Source organism: Symphalangus syndactylus, chromosome 1 (assembly GCF_028878055.3).
Source record: "Symphalangus syndactylus isolate Jambi chromosome 1, NHGRI_mSymSyn1-v2.1_pri, whole genome shotgun sequence".
NCBI classification, from domain to species: Eukaryota; Metazoa; Chordata; class Mammalia; order Primates; family Hylobatidae; genus Symphalangus; species Symphalangus syndactylus.
The window spans coordinates 7,648,797-7,672,262 of record NC_072423.2 but is presented as its reverse complement, the minus strand read 5'-3'; the positions used below and the strand labels follow the sequence as shown (position 1 = coordinate 7,672,262).

Sequence of the window (23,466 nt, the reverse complement as noted above, 5' to 3'; positions counted from 1 at the left end):
TCACGATATTGGTTCTTCCTATCCATGAGCATGGAATGTTCTTCCATTTGTTTGTGTCCTCTTTTATTTCATTGAGCGGTGGTTTGTAGTTCTCCTTGAAGAGGTCCTTCACATCCCTTGTAAGTTGGATTCCTAGGTATTTTATTCTCTTTGAAGCAATTGTGAATGAGAGTTCACTCATGATTTGGCTGTCTGTTTGTCTGTTATTGGTGTATAAGAATGCTTGTGATTTTTGTACATTGATTTTGTATCCTGAGACTTTGCTGAAGTTGCTTATCAGCTTAAGGAGCTTTTGGGCTGAGACAGTGGGGTTTTCTAGATATATAATCATGTCATCTGCAAACAGGGACAATTTGACTTCCTCTTTTCCTAATTGAATACTCTTTATTTCCTTCTCCTGCCTAATTGCCCTGGCCAGAACTTCCAACACTGTGTTGAATAGGAGTGGTGAGAGAGGGCATCCCTGTCTTGTGCCAGTTTTCAAAGGGAATGCTTCCAGTTTTTGCCCATTCAGTATAATATTGGCTGTGGGTTTGTCATAGATAGCTCTTACTATTTTGAGATACATCCCATCAGTACCTAATTTATTGAGAGTTTTTAGCATGAAGGGTTGTTGAATTTTGTCAAAGGCCTTTTCTGCATCTATTGAGATAATCGTGTGGTTTTTGTCTTTAGTTCTGTTTATATGCTGGATTACATTTATTGATTTGCATATGTTGAACCAGCCTTGCATCCCAGGGATGAAGCCCACTTGATCATGTTGGATAAGCTTTTTGATGTGCTGCTGGATTCAGTTTGCCAGTATTGTATTGAGGATTTTTGCATCAATGTTCATCAAGGATATTGGTCTAAAATTCTCTTTTTTGGTTGTGTCTCTGCCAGGCTTTGGTATCAGGATGATGCTGGCCTCATAAAATGAGTTAGGGAGGATTCCCTCTTTTTCTATTGATTGGAATAGTTTCAGAAGGAATGGTACCAGCTTGTACCTCTGGTAGAATTCAGCTGTCAATCCATCTGGTCCTGGACTTTTTTTGGTTGGTAAGCTATTGATTATTGCCACAATTTCAGATCCTGTTATTGGTCTATTCAGAGATTCAACTTCTTCCTGGTTTAGTCTTGAGAGGGTGTATGTGTCAAGGAATTTATCCATTTCTTCTAGATTTTCTAGTTTATTTGCATAGAGGTGTTTATAGTATTCTCTGATGGTAGTTTGTATTTCTGTGGGATCAGTGGTGATATCCCCTTTATCATTTTTTATTGCGTCTATTTGATTCTTCTCTCTTTTCTTCTTTATAAGTCTTGCTAGCCATCTATCGATTTTGTTGATCTTTTCAAAAAACCAGCTCCTGGATTCATTAATTTTTTGAAGGGTTTTTTGTGTCTCTATTTCCTTCAGTTCTGCTCTGATTTTAGTTATTTCTTGTCTTCCGCTACCTTTTGAATGTGTTTGCTCTTGCTTTTCTAGTTCTTTTAATTGTGATGTTAGGGTGTCAATTTTGGATCTTTCCTGCTTTCTCTTGTGGGCATTTAGTGCTATAAATTTCCCTCTACACACTGGTTTGAACGTGTCCCAGAGATTCTGGTATGTTGTGTCTTTGTTCTCATTGGTTTCAAAGAACATCTTTATTTCTGCCTTCATTTTGTTATGTACCCAGTAGTCATTCAGGAGCAAGTTGTTCAGTTTCCATGTAGTTGAGCGGTTTTGAGTGAGTTTCTTAATCCTGAGTTCTAGTTTGATTGCACTGTGGTCTGAGAGACAGTTTGTTATAATTTCTGTTCTTTTACATTTGCTGAGGAGTGCTTTACTTCCAACTATGTGGTCAATTTTGGAATAGGTGTGGTGTGGTGCTGAAAAAAATGTATATTCTGTTGATTTGGGATGGAGAGTTCTGTAGATGTCTGTTAGGTCCGCTTGGTGCAGAGCTGAGTTCAATTCCTGGGCATCGTTGTTAACTTTCTGTCTCGTTGATCTGTCTAATGTTGACAGTGGGGTGTTAAAGTCTCCCATTATTATTGTGTGGGAGTCTAAGTCTCTTTGTAGGTCTCTAAGGACTTGCTTTATGAATCTGGGTGTTCCTGTATTGGGCGCATATATATTTAGGATAGTTAGCTCTTCTTGTTGAATTGATCCCTTTACCATTATGTGCTGGCCTTCTTTGTCTCTTTTTATCTTTGTTGGTTTAAAGTCTGTTTTATCAAGAGACTAGGATTGCAACCCCTGCCTTTTTTTGCTTTCCATTTGCTTGTTAGATCTTCCTCCATCCCTTTATTTTGAGCCTATGTGTGTCTCTGCACATGAGATGTGTTTCCTGAATACAGCACACTGATGGGTCTTGACTCTTTATCCAATTTGCCAGTCTGTGTCTTTTAATTGGGGCATTTAGCCCATTTACATTTAAAGTTAATATTGTTATGTGTGAATTTGGTCCTGTCATTATGATGTTAGCTGGTTATTTTGCTCGTTAGTTAATGCAGTTTCTTCCTAGCCTCGATGGTCTTTACAATTTGGCATGTTTTTGCAGTGGCTGGTACCAGTTGTTCCTTTCCATGTTTAGTGCTTCCTTCAGGAGCTCTTTTAGGGCAGGCCTGGTGGTGACAAAATCTCTCAGCATTTGCTTGTCTGTAAAGTATTTTATTTCTCCTTCACTTATGAAGCTTAGTTTGGCTGGATATGAAATTCTGGGTTGAAAATTCTTTTCTTTAAGAATGTTGAGGCCGGGCACGGTGGCTCACGCTTGTAATCCCAGCATTTTGGGAGGCTGAGGTGGGCGGATCACGAGGTCAGGAGATCAAGACCACGGTGAAACCCCGTCTCTACTAAAAATTCAAAAAAATTAGCCAGGTGTGGTGGCGGGCACCTGTAGTCCCAGCTACTCGGAGAGGCTGAGGCAGGAGAATGGTGTAAACCCGGGAGGCGGAGCTTACAGTGAGCTGAGATTGCGCCACTGCACTCCAGCCTAGGCGACACAGCGAGACTCCGTCTCAAAAAAAAAAAAAAAAAGAATGTTGACTATTGGCCCCCCGTCTCTTCTGGCTTGTAGAGTTTCTGCCGAGAGATCCGCTTTTAGTCTGATGGGCTTCCCTTTGTGGGTAACCCGACCTTTCTCTCTGGCTGCCCTTAACATTTTTTCCTTCATTTCAACTTTGGTGAATCTGACAATTATGTGTCTTGGAGTTGCTCTTCTCGAGGAGTATCTTTGTGGCGTTCTCTGTATTTCCTGAATCTGAATGTTGGCCTGCCTTGCTAGATTGGGGAAGTTCTCCTGGATAATATCCTGCAGAGTGTTTTCCAACTTGGTTCCATTCTCCCCGTCATTTTCAGGTACACCAATCAGATGTAGATTTGGTCTTTTCACATAGTCCCATATTTCTTGGAGGCTTTGTTCATTTCTTTTTATTTTTTTTTCTCTGAACTTCCCTTCTCGCTTCATTTCATTCATTTCGTCTTCCATCACTGATACCCTTTCTTCCAGTTGATTGCGTCGGCTCCTAAGGCTTCTGCATTCTTCACGTAGTTCTCGAGCCTTGGCTTTCAGCTCCATCAGCTCCTTTAAGGATTTCTCTGCGTTGGTTATTCTAGTTATCCATTTGTCTAATTTTTTTCACAGTTTTTAACTTCTTTGCCGTTGGTTTGAATTTCCTCCTGTAGCTCAGAGTAGTTTGATCGTCTAAAGCCTTCTTCTCTCAACTCGTCAAAGTCATTCTCCGTCCAGCTTTGTTCCATTGCTGGTGAGGAGCTGCGTTCCTTTGGAGGAGGAGAGGCGCTCTGCTTTTTAGAGTTTCCAGTTTTTCTGCTCTGTTTTTTCCCCATCTTTGTGGTTTTATTTACTTTTGGTCTTTGATGATGGTGACGTACAGAAGGGTTTTTGGTGTGGATGTCCTTTCTGTTTGTTAGTTTTCCTTCTAACAGACAGGACCCTCAGCTGCAGGTCTGTTGGAGTTTGCTAGAGGTCCACTCCAGACCCTGTTTGCCTGGGTATCAGCAGCGGTGGCTGCAGAACAGCGGTGGCTGTAGAACAGCGGATCTTGGTAAACCACAAATGCTGCTGCCTGATCATTCCTCTGGAAGTTTTGTCTCAGAGGAGTACCCGGCCGTGTGAGGTGTCAGTCTGCCCCTACTGGGGGGTGCCTCCCAGTTAGGCTGCTCGGGGGTCGGGGACCCACTTTAGGAGGCAGTCTGCCCGTTCTCAGATCTCCAGCTGCGTGCTGGGAGAACCACTACTCTCTTCAAAGCTGTCAGACAGGGACATTTAAGTCTGCAGAGGTTACTGCTGTCTTTTTGTCTGTGCCCTGCGCCCAAAGGTGGAGCCTACAGAGGCAGGCAGGCCTCCTTGAGCTGTGGTGGGCTCTACCCAGTTCGAGCTTCCTGGCTGCTTTGTTTACCTAAGCAAGCCTGGGCAATGGCAGGCGCCCCTCCCCAAGCCTTGCTGCTGCCTTGCAGTTTGATCTCAGACTGCTATGCTAGCGATCAGCGAGACTCCATGGGCATAGAACCCTCCGAGCCAGGTGCGGGATATAATTTCCTGGTGTGCCATATTTTAAGCCCATTGGAAAAGCGCAGTATTAGGGTGGGAGTGACCCAATTTTCCAGGTGCCGTCTGTCACCCCTTTCTTTGACTAGGAAAGGGAACTCCCTGACCCCTTGCACTTCCCAAATGAGGCAATGCCTCGCCCTGCTTCGGCTCGAGCACGGTGCGCCGCACCCACTGTCCTGCACCCACTGTCTGGCACTCCCTAGTGAGATGAACCCGGTACTTCAGATGGAAATGCAGAAATCACCCGTCTTCTGCGTCGCTCATGCTGGGAGCTGTAGACCAGAGCTGTTCGTTCCTATTCGGGCATCTTGGCTCTACTGTATCAACTCAGATTTTTAAAGCAGTAGCTGTATGGTAAAGAAAGAATTAGATTAGGCATTAAAAAGAAAGCTAATGACTACCTAACAAACAGATTCGAGTCCAGCTAACCACTAATTAACCAACTAGATTCTTACCTAGCTAACCACAAACTGAGAAACTAGACTCCTGTCTAACTAGTAACTAACAAACAATGCTCTATCTAATACAGCTAACCACTAACAAACTAGACTCTTATCCAGCTAACCACTGAACTAGACTCTAGTCCAGTTATAACCACTCATTAGCCAGAGAGGTGCTGGGTAAGTCATGTTAACTCTTTGATTTCTTTTTTTTTTTTTTTTTTTTTTGAGACGGAGTCTCGCTCTGTCACCCAGGCTGGAGTGCAGTGGCGCAATCTCGGCTCACTGCAATCTCTGCCTCCCGGGTTCACGCCATTTTCCTTCCTCAGCCTCCGAGTAGCTGGGACTACAGGCGCCCACCACCACGCCCGGCTAATTTTTTGTATTTTTAGTAGAGAAGGGGTTTCACTGTGGTCTCGATCTCCTGACCTCGTGATCCACCCACCTCGGCCTCCCAAAGTGCTGGGATTACAAGCGTGAGCCACTGCGCCTGGCCTAACTCTTTGATTTCTTGATGTTATTGAAATGGTCTAATGAAATAAAGACATTAAAGTTTCTTGAAAAAAATAAAGAATTCTCATTACTGTTATAATCAAGACAAATAAAGCTAGTTCACCAGTATCACATGAAATATAAATATCAAGCATTATTATCTTGATGGTGATATCATCGTGACTACTGGGAAACATCATGCCAGGTCACATCTACTACAACTAGAAGAAAGACCAGTTAAGTATCTTAAACTGATGAAACCATTGTAATAAAGTACAGCAGAGTAAGGAGCAAAGATCCAAAAACTTCGGGAAGCTAGTGTGAATAATGATTAGCATATGCATTTCCTCATTCCCGGAGACTCTAAAAATGTTTACCTAAATGCTGCCTTACAAACATACGGGAACAAGCTTTTCATGCAGGAACGTAAACCTCGATGCGCCACTCTCAACCCTAGGAAACCAGCACCCAAGCAGGGCAAAGGTCACCAGGGGTCTTGTAGCCCCAGCCGGCGCTCCGGGATTGCTGTGCTGGGAGAAACCTGTCATAGGACTGTCATGCCACAGCCATCTTGACCAGCTATTGGAGTGGGGCAGTAACACGTTTTTACTGTTTTCAAGGATTTAAATTGTACCCACCGATCTCTTTCTTTGTGGATATCTAAATCACTCTAGTAACAAGAGGTTCATAGGGCCACAGGTGTCTGATGGAGCAGCTAATTATCCTTAACTGTGGCCATGGAATCAGTAAGTTCTGTGTTACTCACTGGTGCCATTGAACCCTGTTCACTTCTGATTGTGTTGGATCTCATTAAGGGTATTAAATTTCCGTTTTTGTTAAGGTGATCAACAACTTAGAATGTTTTAGTATCCTGAGTCAGGTCACCATCCCTACATTTTTTTTTTTTTTTGTCAAGAATTCAGTCACTCATTTTCTCTAAGCTTCTTTTCTTCAACATCTTATCTGCATTGTAACTTTTTTTTAATCTACTACACTTCAAATTCTTTGAAAAGAAAATAGCACTAAAGTACTGAGCCACTAAAGTTAATTCAGTTATTTTTTCTTATTGAAGCTAAAGAACTATTTGGAAGCTTTTTGTTACTTCTGAACAGTTCGCCAGGGTAGCGCAGACTGCAGCGCTCTGCGTTGTCTGATGATCAGGGCAGCTGGAGACTGGATGTACCGACGCAGTCTATCCACGCCGGTCAGTGTCAGTGGACACCAAGTCCCCAGTCCGTCGGCTCAAGCTCCTGAGATGTAGGACAGCATAGCCCTGCTCTCAACAAGTCTGTGTTCTAGTCAGGATAAGAAAGCCGTGAATCAGTGGCATAGAGCAACAGCATAAAGGGCCGCAGGCTGCAGTGTGAGCAACAACAGCATAAAGGGCCGCAGACCAGCGAGTGCTGGTCCAGTCCTGAGTCACATATCTCAGGTCACCGTAAATTTATAAAATACCTTCAGAGGCAAGCCAGGGAGGCAAGGCGTGCATTCCCTGCACACAGGAAAAGACTCAACTGGAAAGAAAATCCCCTCGTTTTTATGTGTATTTGATAACCAGTCTTTTTAATCTAAAAGTGCAAATAAGGCACGCATTATAAATCTCACTTATTGTCCTAATGAGTTAGCCAACCTCAAGTATAAACATTTGTCCCCTGCTGCGTCTCGATGGCCTGAGCTATGCGTGGACACAGTATCTGTTAAGCAAGTATTTGATAAACAAACGAGGCAGTGAATGAATCAGTTAAACCAAGAGTCAGGATTTCCTTCGCTTTCCTAAAACTGTGTAGCTTTTATTCTTTACAGAAAATGGTATATTTGCAACAATATTTCGTTGTTCTTTTGAAGCTCACATTCTGCTTTGAATTATTAAACTTTACTCACGATGAGTTCAGGCACTTAATTTTCTGGATGCCAGTAAGATGGGAAACTGACCTACTCATCTCTCTCCTAACTCTGCACATGTCTTCATTCATTCTGAATGGTGTGTGACCGCTTAGAGAAGCTAGTTACTCCAAGATCCAGGCATCAGGACTAGTAAGGTGACCCCGGTTAACTGAGCCAGCCCACATGGTCCCAGAATATCTCAGACTGTGGCTGTGAATTTTTGTTACCAATTCATAATCTTACATTACCAGCTAACTCCAGAGACATTTGATTTGTAGTTGTGCTAATTGTAAAGATATCAAGTAGGTAATACACAGTTCTTCCTAAAATCTTTGAAGCCATTAGGTATTGAACCATTCAGACCCCTTCACTATTTCTTATTTTCTGTAGAATACTATCAAGGGGTTTTATCTTTTGAAATGTATATTTGTATACTTACATTCTTTTCAAAATAATAGTGAATAAGACAGTAAAAGGAAATTTAAAACATTGAGATTAGGAAGGAAGAAATAAAAATATCTCTGTTTGTAGATGCTATAATTTTCTATGTAGAAAATTCCAAGGAATCCACACACATACAACGTCCTATACTAGTAAACTTCATAAAGTTTCAGGATACAAGGAATAATTTTTCAAAATTGTTTCTGATTCTGTACACTAGCAATGAATAATTGGGGTTTGAAAAAATTTGTAAACATTTATAATAATACATTTAAGCATTTATAATAATAAAAGAAAGTGAGACACTGAAATGTACCTCTAACAAAATACACGCAAGATCTGTGTCCTGGAAACCAACAACACTGAGGACAGAAACTGTAAAAGGCGTAAACAGATGTTCCTGGGTCAGGAGGCGTAAACGGATGTTCCTGGGTCGGGAGGCGTAAACAGATGTTCCTGGGTCGGGAGGCGTAAACAGATGTTCCTGGGTCGGGAGGCGTAAACAGATGTTCCTGGGTCGGGAGGCGTAAACAGATGTTCCTGGGTCGGGAGGCGTAAACAGATGTTCCTGGGTCGGGAGGCGTAAACAGATGTTCCTGGATTGGGAGGCGTAAACAGATGTTCCTGGATTGAGAGGCGTAAACAGATGTTCCTGGATTGAGAGCCTCAGTGTTGTTTCACATTGACAAACTCACTCTAGAACTTATATGCAAAGGCAAGGGAACTCGAATTGCCAAAATAATTTAGAAAAAGAACAGAGTTGGAAAACACACTACCTGATTCCAAGACTTACTGTAAAACAGTAATCAATTAGACAATGTATTATTGGCAAAAGGATAGACAAAAAGATCAGTGGAACAGAAAAGAGAGCCCAGAAATACACTGACATCTGTCAGATGATCTTTGGCAAATGTGAGAGGAACTCAGAAGGAGAAGGGTTGTGTTTGCAGCTGTTGGGACAACTGGCCGCCCATAAGCCACAGACTCACAACCTCCACCTCACACTTCATGTGAAAATCCACCCAAAGTGGACCCTTGACCTGTATGTAAAGCTATAAACCTTTCAGAAGAAAATACACACAAAATATGCATGAACTTGGGTTAAGCAAAGAGTTTTTAGACATGAGATCAAAATCATGATCCTTAAAGGGAGAAAATAATACATTAGACTTTACCATAATTTAAAAGTTTTGGCCAGGTGCGGTGGCTTATCATGCCTGTAATACCATCACTTTGGGAGGCTGAGGCAGGAGGATAACTTGAGCCCAGAAGTTCAATACCAGTCTAGGCAATATAGTGAGACCGTGTCTCTACAAAAAATAGAAAAAAGGAGCTGAGCATGGTGGTTGCTGTGTGCCTGTAGTCCCAGCTCCTCAGGGGGCTAAGGTGGAAGGATTGCTTGAGCTGAGGAGGTGGAGGCTGCAGTGAGCTGTGATTGAGCCACTGCACTCCAGCCTGGGTGACAGAGTGAGACCTTGTCTCCAAAAAAAAAAGCTTTTCTCTGTGAATGAGACTGTTAAGAAAATGAAAAAACAAGCCACAGCCTGGAAGGAAGTATTTGCATGTCACACTGTTGATAAAGGAGTTGTTTCTATAGTTGTGGGGTGGCGGGAGGGGGGAGGGACAGCATTAGGAGATATACCTAATGCTAAATGACAAGTTAATGGGTGCAGGAGATCAACATGGCACATGGATACATATGTAACAAACCTGCACATTGTGCACATGTACCCTAAAACCTAAAGTATAATAAAAAAAAAAAAAAACCCAAAATTCAACAAGAGAACAACCCAACTTTTAAAGTAGACAGAAGATAGTAACAGACACCACCCCAGAGATGATCACCCCAGAGATGACCACCCCAGAGATGATCACCCCAGAGATGATCACCCCAGAGATGATCACCCCAGAGATGATCACCCCAGAGATGATCACCCCAGAGATGATCTGCAGATGACAAGGAAGCCTGTGAAGATGCTCAGAGCCATTTTCATCAGGGAGCTGCAAGTTGAAGCCACAGTGAGATGCTGTGTACCCACCAGTGCTAGAACAGCTGAAACACCAGCAACATGAAAGGCTGGGGACAATCCAGAGCAACAGACTCCCCTTCACTGCTGGGGCGAAGGAAGAATGATACAGCCTCTTTGGAAGACAGTTTGGGCATTTCTTACAAAGGTAAACATATATTTACCCCATGACCCAGTAGTCCTATTCCTAGGTATTTCTCCAAGAGAAATGAAAACTTAGATTCATACTGAATCCTATATATGAATGTTCACAGCAGCACTGTCATAATTGCCAAAAGCTGGAAACAACCCTATGCCCTTCAGCCAGTGGATGGAAGGACATCTCCATGGATGGGGACAGCCTGTGCATGGACGGAGGACATCTCCATGGACAAGGACAGCCCGTGCATGGATGGAGGACATCTCCGTGGATGGGGACAGCCCGTGCGTGACGGAAGGACATCTCCGTGGATGGGGACAGCCCGTGCGTGGATGGAGGACATCTCCGTGGATGGGGACAGCCCGTGCATGGACGGAGGACATCTCCATGGACAAGGACAGCCCGTGCGTGGATGGAGGACATCTCCATGGACAAGGACAGCCCATGCGTGGATGGAGGACATCTCCGTGGATGGGGACAGCCCGTGCATGGATGGAGGACATCTCCGTGGACGGGGACAGCCCGTGCGTGGATGGAGGACATCTCCGTGGACAAGGACAGCCCGTGCGTGGATGGAGGACATCTCCGTGGACAAGGACAGCCCGTGCATGGATGGAGGACGTCTCCATGGATGGGGACAGCCCGTGCGTGGATGGAGGACATCTCCGTGGATGGGGACAGCCCGCGCGTGGATGGAGGACATCTCCGTGGATGGGGACAGCCCGCGTGTGGATGGAGGACATCTCCGTGGACGGGGACAGCCCATGCGTGGATGGAGGACATCTCCGTGGATGGGGACAGCCCGTGCGTGGATGGAGGACATCTCCGTGGATGGGGACAGCCCGCACATGATGGAAGGACATCTCCATGGACAAGAACAGCTCGTGCATGACGGAAGGACATCCTAGTGGACATGCACAGCCCGTGTGTCATGCCACCAGGCAGTGGGATTGTGCTTAGCAGTGAGAGGGTTACTGCTGACTCACACAACATGATGGATCATACATGTTGCATTTTGCTACACAACAGAAGCCAGACTTGAAAGCCGGTATGATTCTTTTTACCTGACACCTGGGAGGTGCAGAACTGTAGGGAAGATACCCGTCAGTGGTCGCTAAAGGTTTGAGTGTAGAGGGTGACCGGAGAGGCAGCCTGAGGGGGTGTGGGTGTGGGGTGTGGAAGCTGCTCTGTCTGGCGCGGTGGTGGTGGACACCTGACTGTGCCTCTCTCAGAGCCCACTGGACGGCACCAGCATGGAGCCCAAGGGAGGAGGAGTGCAGACAGTGGCCCATGAACCGCAGAACCACACTGTGGGCTGGGAAGAAAGGAGCTCTTTTCAGTGGCCTTGGGAAAGGCGTTTGACTGTGGTTCACTCTAAGGCTGAAGATAAAAAGAACTGCAAACCGTGGGCTGCGTTTGGCATTTGCTTCTTACAGGAATCAATAAACCCATGCATGGTAGCTAATGAGAAGCAGATTTCTCCCTGTTAGCGATGAAGTTAGAAATGAAGGGCTGGATTGAAGCCCAGATCAGTTTGGGCTTGTGGTTTCTGCGAGATAAATAAATAGATGAGAAATAAACATGGATATGTGTGAGCATGGCTTAGTAAACACACACAGTCCCAGGCCATACGCCGAGTGGCTAGAATCGGGAACCCAGGTGGCAGTGAGCACACTCAGTGTGCAGATTATGCGGACGAGACCCTGTGCCATCCCCCATCACGCAGAGCCCTAGAGAAGGGGTTAATTCCAGGGCTGAGGCAAGGAAAATACAAGATGAGCCTGGAACTTCTTGTGGAGCAAAAAAGGAACTGCTGAACAAGAATCAGTGAGGCTGGTGCGGGAGGCAGGTCAGATGGTGTCAGAGGCTGAGCCTTCGGGGGGCTAGCACTGAACACCCTGCACAGCAGCCTAGCCTAGCATGACTAAATGATAACCAGAGAGCACACAGATATCTTCACCTCCACTGTGTGTACGCAGAGAAAGCGCCTCCTCAACCAGAGGATTCCAGTTATAAATGTGAAGGAACCAGGGCAGTCGGAGGCCCTGCCGGGGTACCAAGGCAGCAGCCACTGTCACGAGATCTTCCAAGGGACGTGGAACTCCGGGGTCACAGTTCCTGTCACCAGGGATGAGAGAGGCCACCACATCTCCTGCTGTGGAGCCCTGCAGGGGACACGCTTCTCCTCAACAAATCCTCCCCAGTAGTGTCGCTAGAAGACATCAGACAAATCAAAATCAAGGGCATTCCACAAAGACATGTCCGGAGCTTTGAGGAGCAGCCAGATCATTAAAGACGGGGAGACAGAGGCGCTGGCCAGATCACAGAGCCCAGGAGACATGACGGCCAGAGCAGCATGGGGTCCTGTGTGGGGCCCTGGGTAGGAAAGTGCGTTAGAGAAAAACTGGGACCTCCACACCATTTCTCTGCCACCGTGCGTGTCTGTGTCTCCATGGAGTGTCGCCCCAGGTGAGCTGGAGGGCGCCGTGGCCCCGGGTGAGCTGGAGGGCGCCGTGGGGCCGGGTGAGCTGGAGGGCGCCGTGGGGCCGGGTGAGCTGGAGGGCGCCGTGGCCCCGGGTGAGCTGGAGGGCGCCGTGGGGCCGGGTGAGCTGGAGGGCGCCGTGGGGCCGGGTGAGCTGGAGGGCGCCGTGGCCCCGGGTGAGCTGGAGGGCGCCGTGGCCCCGGGTGAGCTGGAGGGCGCCGTGGGGCCGGGTGAGCTGGAGGGCGCCGTGGCCCCGGGTGAGCTGGAGGGCGCCGTGGGGCCGGGTGAGCTGGAGGGCGCCGTGGCCCCGGGTGAGCTGGAGGGCGCCGTGGGGCCGGGTGAGCTGGAGGGCGCCGTGGCCCCGGGTGAGCTGCAGGGCGCCGTGGGGCCGGGTGAGCTGGAGGGCGCCGTGGCCCCGGGTGAGCTGGAGGGCGCCGTGGGGCCGGGTGAGCTGGAGGGCGCCGTGGCCCCGGGTGAGCTGGAGGGCGCCGTGGGGCCGGGTGAGCTGGAGGGCGCCGTGGCCCCGGGTGAGCTGGAGGGCGCCGTGGCCCCGGGTGAGCTGGAGGGCGCCGTGGGGCCGGGTGAGCTGGAGGGCGCCGTGGCCCCGGGTGAGCTGGAGGGCGCCGTGGCCCCGGGTGAGCTGGAGGGCGCCGTGGGGCCGGGTGAGCTGGAGGGCGCCGTGGCCCCGGGTGAGCTGGAGGGCGCCGTGGCCCCGGGTGAGCTGGAGGGCGCCGTGGGGCCGGGTGAGCTGGAGGGCGCCGTGGCCCCGGGTGAGGTGGAGGGCGCCGTGGCCCCGGGTGAGCTGGAGGGCGCCGTGGGGCCGGGCGAGCTGGAGGGCGCCGTGGCCCCGGGCGAGCTGGAGGGCGCCGTGGCCCCGGGCGAGCTGGAGGGCGCCGTGGCCCCGGGCGAGCTGGAGGGCGCCGTGGGGCCGGGCGAGCTGGAGGGCGCCGTGGGGCCGGGCGAGCTGGAGGGCGCCGTGGCCCCGGGCGAGCTGGAGGGCGCCGTGGCCCCGGGCGAGCTGGAGGGCGCCGTGGGGCCGGGTGAGCTGGAGGGCGCCGTGGCCCCGGGTGAGCTGGAGGGCGCCGTGGCCCCGGGTGAGCTGGAGGGCGCCGTGGGACTGTCTGCTCTGCTTCTGCAGCTTCCCTGCAAGTCTAAAGTGATGTCAAGGCAAAATGATTAGAAAACGGAGTCAGAGCCAAGAAAGTCTTCAATTTTCCTAGGATAGATGAACAGAATGGGGCATGGCGCCAGATGCCTGTGGTCCCAGCTGCCCGCCCGGGCTGGAGAATCCCTTCAGCCTGGAAGGTCGAGGCTGTGGTGAGCTGTGATCGTACGACTGCACCCCATCCCTCGGCAATAGATCAGGACCCTGTCTCTACAAAAACAGAATTGTGTTTGCAAAGCTGCATTCTTATCCTTCCAAGTGTGGAGTTCATAACCAGCCCGTGTCTGCGCCTGGCCCTGGCCCAGTTGCAAGCAGTCTGCAGCAGCAAGCCCACCTTTAGGTGCAGACTGTCTGCTTGGTGGCTCTCATTTAAGCTGTCCAATAATATTTGAACTTTCTGTCCAGTAATATTTGAAGTTCATTTTATATTCTAAGAGTTGTATTTAATGAAATTGAGCTTATCCACATAAGAATGAAGGAATGAAACCTTGAAGAAATCAGTCACCATAATTTCAGACCATTAATAGAAGAAATAAAAGTGACAGTGGAGTGAGCCCGGCAAGCAGAAGAGCTGTTGGGAACGTCGCCTGCCCGCCCCTTTGCTGCAGGACCCCACCACCAGCATGCTCTGTCGTTTGCACCCTCGTCGTTGGCACATCTCCATCCTCAGCAGAGCAGGCTGGGTGCTGAATGGCAGGAAGCCCGCACTTCCTCCCCAGCTTCCCTTCCTGCCAAGGCCAGAGACGTGTGCAGAGCCCCGGTTAATCGGGGATTCTCTCCCCGGCGCCACCTTGAGCACCGTCCTTCCCTCTCTGTTTGGAGGGTTTGTTCTTGATACGCTTTGGCTGCGCTTTTTCTCCTCTTGCATCTGCCTGTAGGATCTTTCTACTCCACACTCCCAAACTCTCAAATAATTACAGTTATGGGAACAGGTGAAATTTGTTGTTGTTGTTGTTCTAGTAAGAATCAGATTGGGAGGCCGAGGCAGGCGGATCACGAGGTCAGGAGATCGAGACCATCCTGGCTAACATGGTGAAACCCCATCTCTACTAAAAATACAAAAAAATTAGCCGGGCGTGGTGGCGGGCACCTGTAGTCCCAGCTACTCTGGAGGCTGAGGCAGGAGAATGGCATGAACCCGGGAGGCGGAGCTTGCAGTGAGCCAAGTTCACGACACTGCACTCCAGCCTGGGCGACAGAGCAAGACTCCGTCTCAAAAAATAAAAATCAGAGAAAGTATATTGAGGAGGTAGGCTGGGGAGAATAAATTATAATAGTGAGAAAAGTGGTTACAGACTCAGGACAGGAGTCCTGGGATTTTTGGAGTGGCTGGTCTCATCCCATGGTGCTGATCCTCGCAGAGGGACCAATTCTCATGTCATGCACACATCAGCGTGCTCTGTGCCCCGCAGCACTGAGCGCTTCTGTACGAGTAATTGTACGCATATGACTTTGAGGTGGGTTAATCTTTCCTTAAAATTTGCTTCATTTGGCCAGGTGCAGTGGCTCACGCTTGTAATCCCAGCACTTTGGAGGCCAAAGCGGACAGATCACCTGAGGTCAGGAGTTCAAGACCATCCTGGCCAACATGGCAAAACCCCGTCTCTACTAAAAGTACAAAAATTAGCCGGGTGTGATGGTGCACATCTGTAATCCCAGCTACTCAGGAGGCTGAGGCAGGAGAATCGCTTGAACCTGGGAGGTAGAGGTTGCAGTAAGCTGAGATCATGCCACTGCACTCCAGCCTGGGCAACAGAGCAAGACTCCATCTCAAAAAAATAAAAATAAATAAAATTTGCTTGGTTTTATTTTTTACAATTTTTGGTACAATAGAAATATACTTTCTGAATCCATAATATTTAATGGCAAATATAACAGCATTCAGTGAATATTTACTATGCTGCTGGCATTGTGCATATTTTATTTCATGGCTTATTTTATTTCATGCATGTGAGCCACATGCCACTGTTACTTCTGTTTCACAGAGGAGGGAACTGAGGCACAGAGATGAAGTCCTGAGCCCAAGGACGCAGAAGGAAGGCGTATGCTAGGCAGGACTCCACTCCAGGCATTCCACACATATGGGGACATCAGTCAGAGTGACAGACATCTTCATCTCTTCCTAAACCAAATGAAGAGGTACCTGGCCCAGGAAGAGTGGCTTCTTCCATAACATGAAACCCGTAGTGAATGAATTGCTTCCATGAGTAACGTGTCTGTACCATCAAATATAACAGGATTTTGTTCTCAGAGCTACCGTCTGGGAGCCATTAGTAGGAAGTGTATGCATATTTTTCTCAAATTACCTATTTTATTGATGGTTGTTTTTGCTTTTGTTTGCTTTTATTGTTTGTTGTGTTTGCTTTTATTAATCTATAGTATCGTCTGCTTCGATAGGGAACACCCACAGGTGCAGGTCTGAGGTGCTTCCTGTGGGCAGCTCCTAACCAGAGGCAGCACAGATGCCACTTCATCTTCCACATAGACACCGATCATTGACCCACATGAATAAAACTGATAAATTTCAGCAAATTGGGCCACAGAATAAGCCTTTTCTTTCTTATGTCAAAATAATTAAATTTCCTTTTACAGTTTTTGAATAAAATGAGCCACATAATTACAGATGAATTTCGTGACCAAAGACCAAAAACCTACCATTACCCAGGGAGAGAAAGAGAAATGTCCTCGGGAAATATGTACCAAGAGAACTTATTTAGAGTATATAAGTTTTCTGCTTTTTAAAAATCATTGGTGCTTGGCTGGGTGCGGTGGCTCACGCCTGTAATCCCAGCACTTTGGGAGGCTGAGGTGGGCGGATCATGAGGTCAAGAGATCGAGACCATCCTGGCCAACATGGTGAAACCCCCTCTCTACTAAAAATGCAAAAATTATCTGGGCATGGTGGCAGGCGCCTATAGTCCCAGCTACTTGGGAGGCTGAGGCAGGAGAATTGCTTGAACCTGGGAGGCAGAAGTCGCAGTGAGCCAAGATCGCGCCATTGCACTCCAGCCTGGCGAAAGAGCAAAACTCCATCTAAAAAAAAAAAAAAAGCAGTAGTGCTTTTTAATCACAGTGAGTTTGAATCTTACTTTTCATATTCACATGTGGTAAGGGCTCAGGCTCCGTCAGCATCTTCACACGCTGACTCTTGCGACCTAGGAAAACACGTATGTCACCACACTTGTCTTTTATAATTAAACTACAACTAGAATTATAATTCATAAATGTGCCACTGGTGGGCTCCTGCAGGAATATAGCCACATTTCCAGCATCGGCGCCTCTGTTCTGTGATGGCTCATGCCTGTGTCTAAAGGTCTTCAGCACACTCAGGCAGGTGCGGGTTCAGACAGGCCCTGAGCACAGCCTGTCACCATCTTCCATCTTCCCTGCTGTCTTCTGTGTCCCCTGAGCTTCTGTGAGGGTTTGTCTTTCCTCTGCGGCTCTTTAAACCACTTCCTGTCCTTAGGAGAATCTCCCCCGTGGGTGGGGAAGCCCTAAATCAGGGCAGGACTTTGGGCTCTGATCAGCAGACTACACTTCTTAGCGCCACCAGCCTCCAGTGAGAACCTGAGGAAATCACGGAACTTCTCGAGTTTCTTCGTCTATAAATGGAAACGACGTCTGTTGTGTGTAACTGAGAAAATAGACACGAAGGTGTCAAACGAAGGCCTCACATAAAGATGGCCTCTCAACACGCGTCACTTTCGACAGCTCTTTAGCACCGACAAGTCAGGGCGGTTGTTATTGACTCAGCCTCTCTTCTTGGACTCTAAATTAATCTTCAGGGGTGCTGCGGGACAAGCAGCCCCATGGGCCAGAGCTCCCCGGCCTCCCGTCCGCTCGTCACCTGCCTTCAACTTTGCAGAGTGAAGGGCCTGGCGCAAGGACCCATTCGGTGGGGTTATGTATGTGACACGTTCTCCAGCAAGGGTTTAAGGGATAACTTTTTACTTCAGTTGAGATGTGCCATCCTTCCTGAAGAACTGTTACGTTTTGTATCTTTTGATCTGAAAAAAACTAAACAATAAATATAGAAGTATTTGTTGACAAATAAGGGAAAATATTTTTATTGCCAAGAGCCTTTCCCCATGGTTCATTGAAATGTTTGCTTGTATACATCATTCCTGGCTTACTAGAGCTATGGCTTAAACATTGACCAAGACGGCAGGTTAAACAGAAGACAACATGAACGTCTAACCTCAGGCACCAGTGGACACGTGTGGGACCCAGGCAGCTCCTTCAGGATTCGGGTGTCAGGAAAAGGCACCCTGAAATGCTGGTAGACCAGGTGGCTGGGGTGGCATGGATGGGGCTTGTGGACCCGGGTCTTTCAGAAGTGACCTGTAGCTCAGAGGCGCGTGAGTCAAGCGGGTGGTTCTGCGCACTAACGATGCTCTTCCACTGTTTCCCTAGGGAAGATCCTTGTCCTTCAAAACCTTCCTCATCTGGGTTTTAATCAGTATTTACCAAGGTAAGACGAGATCCTTAGTTTACTGGACTAAAGATTTTTTTATTTTGGTCTTCTTTTAGCAATATTGTTTTTACTTGCAGATTAAATTCCAACAGCTTAAAATGTCATCAGCAGTTAAAGACTGCCTTCTGTTTATCTTATAAATCGATATTCCAGCAACATGGGCCTTTCTTTTTTTTAACTGATGCATGTCACCTAAAAACTGACTTAGTTTTTAATTAAATGTTAGTCCAGAAAGATTTTAACAAGCACTTACCACATTGTATACCCTGCACAACGGCTTTCTTTCATAGAGTGATAAAAAGACTTTGAGAAATCTGAGTTACGTAAGGAGAAGCCATTAGCTGCTCTTTGTTTAGTGTTCAGATAAATGGGAGATTGTTGAAAGTGTAACTAACAGATCAGATGTGTTAATTACATGCAACACATAATTATTTACACTAATTGAAGTAGAGGTGTGGCATCCAGAGATTAAAAAGTGTGTCAGCCTCTATTTGCCATTTCTAACTGATCTAGCTAGGATCCCATCTTATTTTGTCCATAATCCAGAGTTTAAGTGACTTGTTCATCAGCATGAAGCATGGGCATGGCCATTACCTGCCTTTTTTTTTTTTGACGGAGTCTCGCTCTGTCACCCAGGCTGGAGTGCAGTGGCTTGGTCTCAGTTCATTGCAACCTCCGTCTCCTGGGTTCAAATGATTCTGCTGCCTCGGCCTCCTGAGTAGCTGGGATTACAGGTGTGCGCCACCACGCCTGGCTAATTTTTTGTATCTTTAGTAGAAATGGGGTTTCAGCATGTTGGCCGGGCTGGTCTGGAACTCCCGACCTCGTGATCCGCCTGCCTCGGCCTCCCAAAGTGCTGGGATGACAGACGTGAGCCGCTGCGCCCTATTTTTAAGGGTCTTGAGTGAGGTTGCTGGTTCAAGGCTGTTTCCTCTAGCTGGCTTATACCCTGCTCGTGTGCATGGAAAAAGCTCCTGCTGTTTTTCAGGTGGCATCCTCATGTATGGGGCCCTGGTGCTCTTTGAGTCCGAGTTCGTCCACGTGGTGGCCATCTCCTTCACCGCGCTGATCCTGACTGAGCTGCTGATGGTGGCGCTGACCGTCCGCACGTGGCACTGGCTGATGGTGGTGGCCGAGCTCCTCAGCTTGGGCTGCTACGTGTCCTCACTCGCTTTTCTCAATGAGTATTTTGGTAAGTTGCCTTGGAATTGTTTTTCGAATCGTTGTCTCTTCATGATTTTGAAGTATTTTCTTATTGTTACTTCTGAATACGTTGTCTTAAGTTGTGGGTCATGGTAAAACCCATATCAGAAAGTGCCTGCTCTTACCGTCCCTGCACCACGGGTGAAGGCACTGTGCCCCGTCAGTCACTGGCTGGCCGGTCCCCTGACATGAGGCGCTGAGCCCCGTCAGTCACTGGCTGGCTCCTCCCCTGACATGAGGCGCTGAGCCCCGTCAGTCACTGGCTGGCTCCTCCCCTGACATGAGGCGCTGAGCCCCGTCAGTCACTGGCTGGCTCCTCCCCTGACATGAGGCGCTGAGCCCCGTCAGTCACTGGCTGGCTCCTCCCCTGACATGAGCAGCACAGCCTCTCGGGAGCAGCTGGGACTCAGACCTGTGGGAAGTGAACACAGAGCCGCGTGTGCGCTTGTCCTCATCTCAGTGCCTGAGTGTTCACGCAGTGGTGAGCCTGTACGTAGGAAATGTGTAGTGCTCCTGTTCTTACATAAGAGAACTCTCAGAAGATGCCCGTGGCTCATAAGACATGGTTATTTTCAAATTACAATGTCCTAGTTATTTTTCTTTTGAAAATCGCTTTTAGAATATTTTCCTGTAAGATCATGAATTAACACACCCAGGGACACGTGAACACACTAAGTGCCACGGTGAGCTCACAAAATGACAAAGACACACGTCACGGGCATGGGCAGGACTCACCACCGCTTTGAGCCTCAGCTTCTGCATCTGCAAAGTGGAGACTGTATCACTTCTCGTTAGGGGCGGGTCTGAAGATCAGTAGTAACATGTGAACGAATGTACAGAGCTCCTTTCGCACCTGCAGAACACGGCCAGGCCTCCAGCGGGTGCGCCTTCTGTGGTGAGCGCCTCTCAGACCTGGATAGGTCTCTGTCTCCTAGGGGAATGCCAAGGTGTGTGCTTCTCAGACATAGGAAACTTTAGCTATTGGGTTTCAGTGATGTTTAAACAGTTGTAACAGGCAGGGAAATGAGAGGTTAAAACCACATTGAAAACACGTCTTGCACTGCCATTTTATTGCTTTTTAATGTATTTCTTATTCGTTTGCTAACCCCTTGAAATATCCTGGTATCTCCTTTAATCTGTCCTTTATTTTCTTTATTACTGTTTTGGAACAGGTATAGGCAGAGTATCTTTTGGAGCTTTCTTAGGTAGGTAAAGTTATCATTTCTTTCAAAAGTGTAGAAATTTAGCCAAACAATATTGATACTTAACTAATAAGAAAAATAAACCTTCCTCTAATTCAGTGTTCCTCACGAACTCTCTGATGTCACATAAGCTGGTGGCCATGTGCTTGCTCGGCTAGTCGTGGGCTGAGTGCTGTTGGCTTGCCTGTTCAGGGGATTGGTGGCCCTGAGTGAGGGGAAGGGGCCGGGCATCCTGCCATCTGCTGAGGATTGCAAGAGCCCCTAAAACATGTTTGCCTTTTCAGTTGTAAGGGCTGAGCTCCTGGAAAACACTTCCAGGGTCTTCAGAAAATGAGTACGCACAGACTTAGGGCTTCCTCTTCATACAGAGATCCAGCGCTTCCCTCTGTCATTTATTTCACAAAGGCCTCTAACTCTGCTCCATAGATCTTTTTATCCCATCCGGCAGCAGTCTAAAGGGATTCCCACTATATGTAGATTTGAAGTATGTAAATATCCAGTTTCTCACCTGCCTCTTTTCATGAGGAATTCAAGTAGCCTAGTCATTAGCAGCACAGCTTGGTCGTGGTGAGTAGATGGTTCTGTGGAGATGCTGGGAGGGTGAGAGGCAAGAACATTCTCTGGGTGGGCCGGGCTCAGAGCCTCTAAGAGCAGACCTGTCTGAGTATTTGTGTTGCAGATGGAACTGCCAGCTGCCCTCTGTTGCCCCCAGCCCCTCATAAAGTCAGCTCTACCTTAAAAAAAAGAAAAACACAAAACGGCTAGCCTAGATCGTCCAAACAAATCCCACAGGTTAGGTGAGCTGGTGTCTCTTCCCTAAGCACCACAACTAGTACTTCGGTGCCTTCACAAATTCTGCCACAGAGCATTGTCCACCCATTCAGTGGTGTTTGGTGACATTAGTCATCTGCAACCTTTTTTTTTTTTTTTTTTTGAGACAAAGTCTCACTCACGTTACCCAGGCTGGAGTGCAGTGGCGCAATCTTGGCTCACTACAACCTCTACCTCCTGAGTAGCTGAGTTGAAGTGATTCTCCTGCCTCAGCCTGTCGAGTAGCTGGGATTACAAGTGCCTGCCACCACACCAGGATAATTTTTGTATTTTTAGTAGAGACAAGGTTTCCCCATGTTTCCCCATGTTGGCCAGGCTGGTCTCAAACTCCTGACCTCAGGTGATCCACCCACCTCAGCCTCCCAAAGTGCTGGGATTACAGGCGTGAGCCACCATGGCCAGCCTACAACCTTTTTTTTTTTTTTTTTTTGAGATGGAGTCTCACTCTGTCCCCAGGCTGGAGTGCAGTGCGTGATCTGAGCTCACTGCAACCTCTGCCTCCCAGGTTCAAGCAATTCTCCTGCCTCTATCTCCCTGGTAGCTGGGATTACAAGTGTCCACCACCATGCCCAGCTAATGTTTTGTTGTCTTTTTTGTAGAGATGAGGTTTCCCTATGTTGGCCAGGCAGGTCTCGAACTCCTGACCTCAAGGGATCCGTCTGCCTTGGCCTCCCAAAGTGCTGGGATTATAGGCTTGAGCCACCGCACCCAGCCTGCAATCTATAATGCTTTGGTTTTGTTTTTTCCATTAAAAGAAGAATGAATTATGCCCGGTATGCAGGTCAAACAATTCTGCAGTCAAGAAAACCTGAGATTTGGAGCCGGGCCCCTGTAAATGCACAGTGATGTTTCCATGGCAAGCTTAGACCATCCAGTGGCCTGGCCAGGTCTGTGGCTGTGGCCATGAGGGCCCAGGGCTTCTTGGTTAGCTCTTACCTTTTTCTCTGTTTCCTGCCAACAGATGTTGCCTTTATCACCACCGTGACCTTCCTGTGGAAAGTGTCGGCCATCACCGTGGTCAGCTGCCTCCCGCTGTACGTCCTCAAGTACCTGAGGCGCAAGCTCTCTCCTCCCAGCTACTGCAAGCTGGCCTCCTAAGGGGCTGTGCACCCCTGGCGGGCTGGCCCCAGCACCTTCTGCCCTTCCCAGCACCTTCTGCCCTTGCCAGTGAATGCAGGGTTTGCCATTGCTACCAAGCAAGCACCACGAGAAAGGCAGGGTACGCCAGGCGAGCCCAGGGCACAGATGCTGGGACGGCCTCTCCCTCAGTGTGGGGCTTCACCCCTGCCAGGCGAGCCCAGGGCACAGATGCTGGGACAGCCTCTCCCTCTCAGTGTGGGGCTTCACCCATGCTTTTCTTTCTTCTTTTGTATTGTTTGTCAAAATTGTATTTCCGTATTGACGCAGCTTGAGTTTCTACTGAAAATGAGCCCAAATTATTTCGCTATTACTGTAAAGGGTTTATCTTACTCTGGCATTCTGAAAATTAGAATGAAAGTTTAATTTCTGCAGTTCCCTAACATTCAAATTCTTTCTTTGATGTTATAACACAAAGTCATTCCTACTCAAATGTAATAAAATTGAGGCTCCACGGAGGCCCGTGTCCACATCAGCTGCAGCTCCCGCTCAGACAGACGGCCTGCCCTTTGCTGAAGACACCCTTGCTTTATACTCACATTTCGCTTTTCAGTAAAAACAGTCAAGTTACTGAGTTCTCACATAAAGAGCTCTTCTCCTCACACACTCTAAAGACAAGTTGCATAAACTGTGGCGTTTCCGAACACAATTCCATTGCGGCCAGCAATGTAAATCATTGCCCAGAGACTGCTGCTAGCACGCGTGTCCTTCCCATCCTTTTCATATTTGCAAAATCACACTCGAACACCATTTCTTTTTTTTTTGTTTTTTTTTTTGTTTTTTTTTTTTTTTTTTTTTTGAGACGGAGTCTTGCTCTGTCGCCCAGGCTGGATGCAGTGGCACGATCTCGGCTCACTGCAAGCCCCGCCTCCCGGGTTCACGCCATTCTCCTGCCTCAGCCTCTCCGAGTAGCTGGGACTACAGGCGCCCGCCACCACGCCCGGCTAATTTTTTCTGTTTTTAGTAGAGACGGGGTTTCACCGTGGTCTTGATCTCCTGACCTCGTGATCCGCC

General features: G+C 48.0%; 1 protein-coding gene across 5 annotated transcripts in view; it reads left to right on the top strand.

Moving 5' to 3' along the window:
* ATP9B (ATPase phospholipid transporting 9B (putative)) overlaps positions 1-22,910 on the top strand; it is a 319,070-nt gene extending 296,160 nt beyond the window's left edge. For 2 of the 5 annotated variants that reach the window (XM_055295727.2, XM_055295691.2), the window contains exons 27-30: positions 18,019-18,076; positions 19,068-19,271; positions 20,455-20,487; positions 22,277-22,910. In XM_055295727.2, the coding sequence (XP_055151702.2) occupies positions 18,019-18,076; positions 19,068-19,271; positions 20,455-20,487; positions 22,277-22,413 (432 nt within the window). In that variant the 3' untranslated portion in view covers positions 22,414-22,910. Of the gene's footprint in view, positions 1-15,590; positions 15,849-18,018; positions 18,077-19,067; positions 19,272-20,454; positions 20,488-22,276 lie in introns of those variants that run through there. The other 3 variants (XM_055295708.2, XM_063637764.1, XM_063638222.1) reach the window with 2 other exon arrangements.
* The last annotated feature ends 556 nt before the right edge of the window (positions 22,911-23,466 follow it).